Here is an 11,225-nt window from a genome sequence, read left to right on the forward strand (position 1 = left end):
AATGTTTTCTCTTTGAGGTGTGCCAACAGTATTTTATACAAGTTGTCTGTATTTCTGGGGGAGGGAGTTCTCGAATGTCAATTCTTCAATAGTTTCTTTGGCATATGGCTGCTAGCTCTGTTGAGGCAGTGGAAACAACGACCCGGAGGGAAGCCCATTTCCATCTCTTCACTCTTCCCGTTCGGTGTCAGAGCAGCCACTCAACACAGGGACCACGGTGCTAATAAGGTTAGACCTGCAAGAAGAGGCTGTCGGAGCAAAACTACAGCTTGTATCGTCTTGCCTCTTCTGACGCAGATAACGAACATGGAAAGTGAGGTTAGCTGATTAAGGACACAGGCTGGAATGACCGGTAAATAGACCTCAAATCGTGTTCCATGTCTTCAGCCTGGTATGACTGTGACAAGCTCCTATTGAAAAAGATATGCTTGTGTACGCCTTTACCAGCCATGTGACATCAATTCTAGAATGTTAAATGGGGCGCAATGGAATAAAACCCTTGTGGCCTGATGGTTGAGTTTTACATTAGATAAGAACTTTTAAATATGCAGTAATTTGCACAGTCCAGTATACTATGACTGTGTGTGTACTGGTATGTGTATATGTAAGTAATTAATACAGGTGAAAACGGGTTTGGAGTTAGGAACCTCTGTCGTTACTTGCTTTCCTTACTTGAGCCCTCGACAGGGACGGCTGTGGCACTTCTTGTGCTCCAGCAGCCTGCTCGAGGCGTCTTTGAGGAACTATGTGCAGACCCGGGAGTTTTTCGCACTCGAACATTCGACGAATGGATGAGGTGGAAATCTGCAGGTGCCATTCTACCATATGCTACAGCGTCTTGACACAAAATTACAGAAGGACACAACACTCGAAGCCTGGTGAAGGAAAAGAGATAAATGATCTGGTTGGCTGCTGCNATTTGCAAATAAATTCTTTAAAAATCAGACAATGTGATTTTCTGGATTTTTTTTTTTTCTCATTTTGTCTCTCATAGTTGAGGTATACCTAGGATGAAAATTACAGGCCTCTCATCTTTTTAAGTGGGAGAATTTGCACAATTGGTGGCTGACTAAATACTTTTTTGCCCCACTGTACATACACTGCCGAGTAGCTTGTGAATTTTACCAATGGATCAATAAAGTATTATCTTAATCTATAATAATAATTACTATTACAGGAAAGTACCTCAAACTTGTACTTAAGTACAGTAGTACTAGAGCTAATGTATTTACCTTTCCACCCCTAATTTAGATATGTCTATGTCCTAACGGTATGTGATCAACTATATTAACATATCAATAAAGTATTGAATCTCCTTACTCTAAATCCTTTCTTATTCAAATGTTTCAGTTAGCAGCTCTTTGAAGTGTGTCCTTTCTGACTGTCTTTGTCTCAGATGGAGTTGTCTCCTGTCTGCACTGACAGCATCAGCACAGAGGGATGTGTTATTAAACATGACGGAGGGCGGAGGAGAAGCAAAGTCTCAAGTAAGTTGCTTCATGACTTGAAAACAAACACTTTTATTTATTAATGTTCTGTAATGTCTTATATTCCATCCTGTAACACATTATTTGAGTGAGTATGTTAAAATGTTATTGGATTTAAAAATCTTGTTCGTTTATGAGTGCGTATTTCTTGTCATGTTTTCTTCCAGGAGATGTGGACATCGAAATTGAGAATCTTTACAAAGCTATCCCCCAGCTGGCCAAGGTTTTCCGCATCACTGACAAAATCGGAGAAGGTACATACATTTGAAGCGTTTGTTAAGGTTAATAAAGTAGGCACTCGTACACATCATTGGATTGTTGAAGCAGAAGAGTGTGTTCATGAGATGTGTGTCTGTATACCAGGTACATTCAGCTCTGTGTTTCTGGGTGAGGCCCAGATGCATGATGGGAGGAGAGCGATGTTTGCCTTGAAGCACCTCATCCCAACCAGCCACCCTACACGCATCGCTGCTGAGCTTCAGTGTCTCACTGTCGCTGGGTGAGTCCAACACTGATGTGTGATTACAAATGACTTTACATCTCCAGACTTTCAGAACGCTTCTTTAACAACTGAAAAGCTCATTCTTCTTATATTTTTGAGTTGTCTATTCAAATGAGTGTTTAGACTTTAGCTGCACGATCTGGAAAGAATAATGATCAATAACCACATCATTATTCTCATTATCATGAAAACATTGAAATAAATGATCATGGTGGGATGATCTGTACCAAAACAATATAGATGGATACATGATGGATATATACTTTACACACAAATTGTGAAATTGTTTTGTCACAGAAGCAACTATAACAGTCATTACAAATGAGTTCAAAATATATATATTTTAAATATAATAAAATACATTCAAATACAATAAAAGCATTGACAGCAAATATATACATTTCCACAGTAGAAAATACATATATCAAAAGAGTAGGATTAATTATACAAAATGTATAGCATTCCTCTATAATGGACCAATCAACTACAAACACAGTAACATATAGACATAGGGTACTACATACGTTATAAATTGTGCAAAGTGGCTGTTTTTTTAATTTGATTTAAGTGTGGATATCTCTGTCTTTGTATATCACAGTACTTTTCTAAAGAGGTATTCTTACACATATTTAGCCTTTAGCCAATATGTGTGCCTGGTCCTATTAGAATATTGCACTGGTCCATATTGCAATACCCATAAAAGTAGGATTCATTGTGCAGCCCCATTATACTTTCAGTGATCGTTAATGCTTTTGTCATTTTGATTTTTAGTCTGAGTTTGTTTGAACTCCTGATTTTTGGTTTCTATCACCTTTTTTATAAATGTTTAGTTCTTTTTACTTTTGCAATATTACATAATTACTATAGACATCATATAGTGTTACTAATAGCCTAGTTTAAAATCAGTAATTCCTTTTGATCTGCTAGGTATTATTGTTTGTATGTTATGTTGCCCTTGGAAACGTATGGTACTGCAGTTAGAGATGTGAGACACAGTGTCTAGTCAAATGCTCAATGAAACCACTCTTGTATCATTTTGTTTCATCTCTTTCTTTTAAGGTTTTATGTTATGCTTTAGCAAATTGAGCTCGTTTGCAAATGCACTCATTTGAATATATGAAGGTGCATTTATGTTAAATCTGTGTTTTTATTGTTATTATATACAAATATTTATGTCCTTTTTCTTTTCACTTTGCAGAGGCAAAGAGAGTGTGATAGGGGCAACATATTGTTTCAGGAAGGAGGACCATGTAGTGATTGTCATGCCTTATATGGAGCATCAAGCTATCGTGGTTTGTACTTTTTCTTTTAAAAACATGTGGTTACAGCTTTTCAGTTGTAATTGTTATTAAACACGATAACCTCTTGATTCTTGTTCCTATAAAAGTTCTGATCCTATCTCCATGTATTCATCAGGACATCATTGGCTCGTTGACTTTTGAAGAGGTCCGTCTGTACATCTATCACCTGATGAAGGCTCTGAGACACGTCCACCAGTTTGGAATCATCCACAGAGACATTAAACCAAACAACTTCCTGTACAACAGGAAGAGCAACACGTGAGTACTCGTATCTCTCTGTAAGGAATGCAGCTGCATGACTACGTCTGATGGGGTTTCATTTCTTCTTCTTTTTTTATAGGTTAGTGCCAATGATTTTGTGAGCAATTATGTAACAACTTTATACTCTCTAGTAGTTCAATGAATACTTTTATATAGAAAAAGAGCATTTGTATATTCATTTCTTAGCCTGTGTGACCTTGTCCTCCACGAAGAACAAAGAATTTGAAAAATCCTTGATCGGAGTCACATTTACAACATTCAAACTACATCGAAACAGTATTTATCTGGACTCGCAGCAGCAAGTAGCTTGCAAGAGTGAGACTTTTTTAGAATATGTTTGGGAAGACGCAAGTGTGATGGAATTGGAATATCATTTTTTCGAGCAATAATACTGGAAAGCAGAAAAAAAGCTCCTGGAAGCTGGAACCAATGTCCTGCTGAAGTTACTCCGCTATCAGTTCCCCCACACTCTCCTCAGGTCTGCATGTAGAACTGATTATCAGACTGGCCATTACCAGAATGTGCCTCTAGTCATACATGTCAAGAATCCAAAAAACAGAGGTCACACTCCTATCTACCTGATGTGTCCTAAGACCTACTTTAATGATTCCTAATATGAAAATGATGTCCTCTTTTTAAAAGTGAGCATAGAAGTGCCGAATGTGTCATGTAACTGATGAACAAATGAGTACATAACATCAAGTATTTCCTTGTTTGAAAATGTGTGTAGGTATGCGCTGGTGGACTTCGGCCTGGCTCAGGGAACAGCGGACACACAGATCGAGCTCCTGAAGGTGGTGAGGCAGAGGGCAGCACTAAAAGGTGGAGGGTCCATGGGGAAACAAGACTCCACACAGAGGAGCAAAGCACCACCTAGGCCCCCTCCCAAAACCACCACCACAGCCTCCACCTCACTACCTCCACGGCCATCAACAACCTTACCTCATTCCTCCTCCTCTTCCTCCTCCTCCTCAGCCACTCGGAAAGCTCTGGTTAAAAAAGCACGTTGTGTCTCCACCACTGTCCCCACCTCCGCCTCTCGTACCAACAACACAAAGGTGTCTGCACTCATATTTTTCTGTCTGCTTTTTTGGGCACACTCGCCTGAATTTGGGTTAGGAATTTCCTGTATAGATTTTTATAAAAAATGTGTTTGTCTATGCATTTGTTTCCTTCCAATGTTTTGCCTTTAACTCAATTATGTCACCGTCTTTTTTTCTGTAGGATCTGTCCGGTCTGCGCAAACAGCCTCGGCCGGTGTTTGGAGAGAGGAACCTGAACAGCTGCACTCCAGCTGCAGCCACCACCAAACCCGCTGCCATTAAAGCAGAGGTGAGCACAGTGGAAAGTAACTTTTTAGTATAGGACATGTATTCTCTGTTAATTGTATCTGAAAAGTCAAGAGTCCTTTTTCATTTGGTTTAAATGAAGACCCTCTTAAAGGATATCATCAGTGTTCATTTCTTACTCACTGTATTCTTCTCATCATAAAGTCTCTCATTCTGCTGGTAAAGTCCAGTAAAACAGAGGACCCGGCCAATAGAAGGTACTGTGCGGCCGGCCGGGGCCCGCTGCCTCTCAGGACCCAGAGCAGCGGTCAGAAGCCTCAGAGGGCCGTCCATCAAGGCCTCACCTGCAGCTGCTACCAGAGCGACCGCGTCTGCAACATCTGCTTGTCCAGGTAACAGCCGACAGAGAGGAGATTTCTGTTCTTGAAACAAATCATTAAGAGCCACTTTCACTCACCATTCAGAAAAGAGTTCCTTAAATACATTTCAACCTAGAGATTTGAAAGACAACTCATCCGTCCAATGCCTTTGGTGTGTTCCTCCTTTAAACCCCCTGCCCCATGTTGTTCCTTCAATAAAGGAAACCTCAGGTGGCTCCCAGGGCTGGCACTCCGGGCTTCAGAGCACCAGAAGTCCTCACAAAGTGTCCCAACCAGGGAACAGGTTGGTACTTTACAGCACGGCTTCTTAAGGATCAGATAGAACGCTTGCTGCAGGTTGAAATGCGAGGCACGCCAAACTGCCTTTTTGTCGAGCGCTAATGTTAGCTTAACACAAACCATGAAGTCTAGGCTACCTGATAGTTAATACTTAAGTAAGACTTGTTTGCTGCTCCTTTCTGTTCAGATCATGGAAACCACAGTTAGAAAAGTCCAATAGCTGTGTCAAGCCATCTTCATACAAACATTCAGATGTAAATTATAAAAAAACATACCACCTCTTGCCGTTTGGCCAACATTATAGATGTTCTTTGTTTGCAATGTTACAAGTTCAATTCACCTACATTTTAACTTAACGTTTAACTTTTCACACACTAAGTTTGCAATGAGTCCTCTCCAAATCATCTTTCAATGAATCATGGTGTTCATATATCAACAATCTTTGGACAAGAAGGATAAAACCTGGTTAGCAACGGTCCTTTTTCCGACCTGAGGCCCAAATGCAAGGGCTCAGTAACATAAAAGCAGCATGCAAACGGTTTCTCTCATTGCTAACAATGAGGTGGCCTCACAGGAGGCGCTGCATCTGATTGGCCACTTCCCTCTGTAGTTGTCACTAATGTTGCCCTCTGCCCTGCAGCTATAGACGTGTGGTCAGCTGGTGTGATCCTGCTCTCGCTGCTCAGCGGACGCTACCCGTTCTTTAAAGCCAGCGACGACCTGATCGCCCTCACTCAGATCATGACCATACGAGGCTCCAGAGAAACCATCCAGGCAGCCAAGGCTTTTGGTTTGTATTCTTATACTCACCTGATTCCTTTGCTTTCCTAATAATTCCCCTGAAGTGCACCGCAGAGCCACACAGGAAGTCAATAGACTGCAGCTGAGCCCAAACTATAACACTTTCAACTGTGCAAATTCATATCTTATGAATACTAATATAACACTGTTAATATTGTAACAAACATGTTATATATTGTAGTATAATGTGCACATTTTAACCACATTTTATATAAATATTTGTATTCTATTTTTGACTGTATCTTTTATTGGGGATTTACTTCAGATATATATTTATCTTTATTGTATATTTTTAATGGACCACTCTTACTTGATACATTTTTATAAATATTTGTATTCAATTCTTCTTTTTTTTGTCATTCTAAAATGGAGCAACTGTCCCGAAATCTTATTTATGAGACAAATAAAGTATTCTGATAATATACCTTTCTTTAAAAAGAATACAGTCATTTCAGAAAAACAGTTTATGACCAAGGGTGTGAATGTGAGTGAATCCAACGTCACCGTATAATCAACCTGTTTTGTTTCACTTGTTGCAGGTAAGGCGGTGGCGTGCAGCAGGGAGCTGCCTCGGCAGGACCTCAGGACGCTGTGTGAGACCCTCAGAAGGCGGAGGCCGTCCCCAGATGAAGTCACACCTCTCCCCGAAGCTAACAGAGACTCCACCTCCACCCGCCTTCACAACATCCAAAATGCTATGCCCACACATCGTCCTGCTGAACAGCACCAAGACGGAGCAGGAGAGAACCCCTCGTCTCTCTCTTCTGCTCTCCCTAACCAGCAGGAAGTCAGGAACTCAGAAACAGACTGTAAGGTGGAGCTGGATGAGCGGGGCTGGGACAGAGTTCCTGGCGAGGCCTACCACCTGCTGGACCGGCTTCTGGACCTGAACCCTGGAACCAGGATCACGGCGGCTCAGGCCCTGCAGCACCCCCTCTTCAAAGACCTGTGAAAGACTTCCTGCTCTTTGGTTCAGGTTCCATGAACCAGATGATGCCAAGACAATAGTTAAGCTTATTAAAGCAGCAGCATAGTCAATCTGTCACCTTTTTATACTAAATTATTCTGCAGAAAAGTGTACATCTTTGGAGAAACTACCTGACCAAGCTGATACATTTCAAACATCAAAGATGGAGTTCTCCAAATGTTTCATAGATTTTAATATAGCACCCTTTCAGGCAGGCTCCTTATTAAAAGGCCTGCAGTCCATGGCAGCTATGTTACAAAGGACAACAATACTTAAAAGGGCTTTAAGGGTGCACTGTATAACCCAAATATAGTGCACGGGACAAGATAGGAGGAGGGTTGACTTGAGGCATTATATTGATCTCATTATTGGCCTTTACAGTTTTACAATTGAAGGACCCTGATACCCTCTGTACCTTTTTACTTGGAAGACCAAAAAAGAACAATACGAAACTTAAGGAGTCTTATTAAGGTAGTTTGAGGAGGTGTCACTTAAATAGCTGTTTGTGTAAACTTAGCAAGAGGGAATTCTGTATGTTTACTATCGTCACTATATTACAGCAATATAAGATGACTGTTTCCAATGTAATAAATGGCTTTTAATTTAAAGGTGCATATAAGTTCCATCTGTATTTTATGAATTGAAGTATAAATATTGCTGTATACAAATGTCATTTATGACACTGAAAGTGTATTGCTGCCTCATTCTAATTAGATTTTCTAATAAAGGGAAAGTCAAGGCAATTGGCTGCCATTTACAGTAGGTAACATATTGAGCATAATGAGTGTACTGAAAGTTCAAATAATCATTGCAGTTACTCACACAGTTCAGACTTGTCACAGTTTTCAGGTTTTGCTTTTTCCTGAAGTAATATCACAAGTCCTAGAGGGAACTTCTTGAAATGTGGCACAAATGTCAGCTAGGGTCCATTTCTTTCCGCTTGAACATAATCATTCCGAGACTAATTAAGACAATATCTCACAAATGTCCAGAACACGCACCGAACTGCAGCTCTAATATGACCGTTCATTTTTGTCAACTAATAGCAATGTAGTTAATCCTTTGGTTGGATTTCACACATTTCTTTACAAACTTAAAAGGTGGGGTATGTAATTTTGGAGAAACCAGCTCGAGTGCGCTAGAATTTGAAAATACACAGCTGGAAAAAATCTGCCACTTCCTTCCAGAGCCCCTCCTCCAACACACACAAGATAAGTTTGTGCACAGATGGAAGGCTGGCAGGCAGGTAGGCAGGCAGGTAGGTATCCAGTTATTTTAGCCGGGCCGGCTAAAATTATTGGTCGTGCTTTTTACAGTACCACAGCTTCCACAATGACCTTTATGGATTTATTGTCAAAGCATGTAATATATTCATTGCTATCGGGATGTTAAGAACATTCCATGGAATATAAGAAATAAATTAAATTACACCATCCCCACCTTTAACTGACATTGTATGTGCAATTTTTCTGGATGCACATTTCAGATATGCAGCATTAACCAACCACAACTGAATTGTTCTTTGCCACAGAATAAACCACACTTCATAACAGAAACAGTCCACCTTGTTTAACTCGTGTGTACAAGAAGCAATACAAATGTTCCATCATTTGAATCTTTGTATAAACACAATGCAAATTTTAAAGCACCTGCTGAAATACCAAAAGAAAAAGACATGAAACACTTGAAAATAATGTTTTACAGACTTCTGTTGCTTTTCTTAAACAGAATACATCAACAGAACATTGAAGGCTTTGTGTTGGCTCGCCCCTGAGACGATGAGGAACAAAACTCGTCGGCTCGGCTTAAAGATTATCCTTCACCTCGGTGAGCTCCTCTATCCGCACCAACACACTCTCGATCATGTCGAAGGTGTGCAAGGCCGAGTGCAGAGCCTGGGGGAACACATTCAAATTCAATCAGTACATTTCTATCAGCACAGTATGAAAACAATCACGATTTGTATAAGAGAATCACTGACCTGGATCTGAGACTCTGAGGTCATGTTGGGCAGCTTCTCTTTGCCAACGGACACAGAAAGCATGGACTCCGCTGCGGAGACGTAAACATGTATATTAAATACTTTATAACATTTTTACAGGCTTTTGTATAAAAAGGTGTTATTCTGCAAAAGCTTTTGATTGGATAATAATTGTGAAACTGAATTAGTCGTGCAATAATGACGGATTTGTTGCGGAAGTTAGCATCGCAAGGGCTCCCTCAAAAAAGCTAACGGGAATTTCCAAAGGATTTCTGAATACAGCAGGAAATAAGCTCTGTGGGAACCACATGTCTATGATACTTAGATGTTCAGCAGGTTAATCTTCACATACTTACACCAGTTTATGATTTTTTAAGCGTAATTGTCTGAAGTAAAAGGGTGGGGGGGGGGCGGTTCCAACAAGCCGTTTAGGACAGAGAGTGAATACACATACTATACAGAGATGCTGTATGAGAAACCAATGTGAGTTTGGAAAATTGCACAATATAAATCAATTTTAGTATACCTCAACAATGGAAATATGATCAGTAGAAATGGCCATGACATGGGACCTTAAACACGTAAAAGCTTCAGACATTCACCAGCGGGGTATTTACTGATCCATTTTCAAAAAGTTCAGGTTATAAAGTTCAAATCTCTTCAGTTTGTGTTAACCACATAACTCATTTTACGCATCTAACCACAAACCTTTTTTGAGACGAGGGAACCATAAGTGCTAAAATGTAACTAATTTTTTTTAAGACTCATTCCTGCACCTCTCTAAAGACATAAGTGTGTTGGTCTGACCTTTGACCTTGCCCCTCTTGGTCGCCAGGGTGTCGTGGAGCTCCCTCTCGTAGTGAGCTCTCGACATGTTTACTCCGACACGCAGCGGCTTCAGGAACGTATCTTCTATCTTATACAGCTCCGTCCAGATCCCCGTCTGCAAGAACAGCAGCGGAAACATACGATGAGTTGAATTCACTGATGCACCATGGGAATCAGAAACAAGAATGGATGTTTGTAAAATCATCCAACTAGCATTCACTCAGGTACAACCCTCACCTGGTTCTCTGTCACTTTGTCTCTGATGACGAGGTAACGCAGCAGGTTCAGAGACTCCATGATTCTGTTTAAAACAACACAAACAATCAGGTTCACCCACTCACTTTTGTATGAACATAATCATGTAATAATGACAGGGTAGCACTACAACAGCATATAGAGGTCAAGGAAGGGTCCAAGTATTGGCCTGTATCAAGCAAAGAAAACAACTAAGGAGATTGCTAAAACTAATAACATCAGGTTAAGAACCCTCCAACGCATTATTAAAACCTTGAAGGATAGTGGTGAACCATCATCTTCGAGAAGAGAGGCGGATTAAGTGATGTATTGTAACTTCACAACCCCTCCCCACTGCTGGCTACATAAAAAACTGTTCACCTATAAATGGCCCTGATACAGTGTTACATGTGACATAGTTGAGTCATTTGTTATCCTATACTTCAATTAGTGTCACTCTAAACTAAACTTTCATATTTTATTCATTTGACAATGGGGACAAAAGTACATTTGAGTCTATGTAAAACTGATGTACTCATGCCTGGAAGCACACTAATGCTTGATAGAATAAATAATTGTTAACATTGGCTTTATCTATAAAAACATACTTTAGTGATTAATAAAGCAATACACAATAACCTCAAATCATAGAGTCAGGAGAAAAAGCTCACTGACTATTTTCTTAATTGTGTAGTTCAGTGGTTCCCAAACTTTTTCAGTCGGGACCCCCTTGGGTATTGGAAATATTTTCGGGACCCCCCAACCCGGTTCCCTTCTATATTGGTAGGATTAATTGTATATTGTTGTAAAAACATTACATTTTCTTTGCTAATAATAATAAGATACAAAGATCCAAATATCATTTTATATTTTATTATGGATTACACATGAACAAAAGGGAAAAATAGATTTTTA

At 40.0% G+C, this 11,225-nt stretch overlaps 2 protein-coding genes across 2 annotated transcripts in view; one reads left to right on the plus strand and one right to left on the minus strand.

The window, feature by feature from the left end:
• The first annotated feature begins 306 nt into the window (after window positions 1–306).
• Window positions 307–7,252, plus strand: cdc7 (cell division cycle 7 homolog (S. cerevisiae)). Its single transcript, XM_010776752.1, has 12 exons — window positions 307–318; window positions 1,397–1,487; window positions 1,655–1,741; window positions 1,851–1,986; window positions 3,188–3,281; window positions 3,406–3,548; window positions 4,282–4,609; window positions 4,776–4,883; window positions 5,045–5,232; window positions 5,421–5,503; window positions 6,140–6,289; window positions 6,840–7,252. Exons 1-12 carry the CDS (start codon window positions 307–309, stop codon window positions 7,250–7,252), a joined length of 1,833 nt encoding a protein of 610 aa, XP_010775054.1.
• Window positions 7,253–8,821: 1,569 nt separating this feature from the next.
• The window catches only part of glmna (glomulin, FKBP associated protein a), a 458,443-nt gene continuing 456,039 nt past the window's right edge, over window positions 8,822–11,225 (minus strand). The window contains exons 15-18 of the mRNA XM_010768641.1: window positions 10,314–10,377; window positions 10,056–10,191; window positions 9,249–9,319; window positions 8,822–9,162 (exon numbers count right to left, since the gene is read on the minus strand). Of these exons, the coding sequence (XP_010766943.1) occupies window positions 9,073–9,162; window positions 9,249–9,319; window positions 10,056–10,191; window positions 10,314–10,377 (361 nt within the window). The 3' untranslated portion in view covers window positions 8,822–9,072. The remainder of the gene's footprint in view (window positions 9,163–9,248; window positions 9,320–10,055; window positions 10,192–10,313; window positions 10,378–11,225) is intronic.

This window comes from Notothenia coriiceps, unplaced genomic scaffold (assembly GCF_000735185.1).
Source record: "Notothenia coriiceps isolate Sejong01 unplaced genomic scaffold, NC01 NC01_scaffold00000339, whole genome shotgun sequence".
Classification (NCBI taxonomy): Eukaryota; Metazoa; Chordata; class Actinopteri; order Perciformes; family Nototheniidae; genus Notothenia; species Notothenia coriiceps.

Excerpts from the sequence above, each read along its gene's own strand:
- cdc7 (XM_010776752.1), top strand. Across the intron at positions 1,742-1,850 it reads CACTGACAAAATCGGAGAAG|GTACATTCAGCTCTGTGTTT; the intron begins GTACATACATTT and ends TCTGTATACCAG. Across the intron at positions 3,282-3,405 it reads TGGAGCATCAAGCTATCGTG|GACATCATTGGCTCGTTGAC; the intron begins GTTTGTACTTTT and ends TGTATTCATCAG.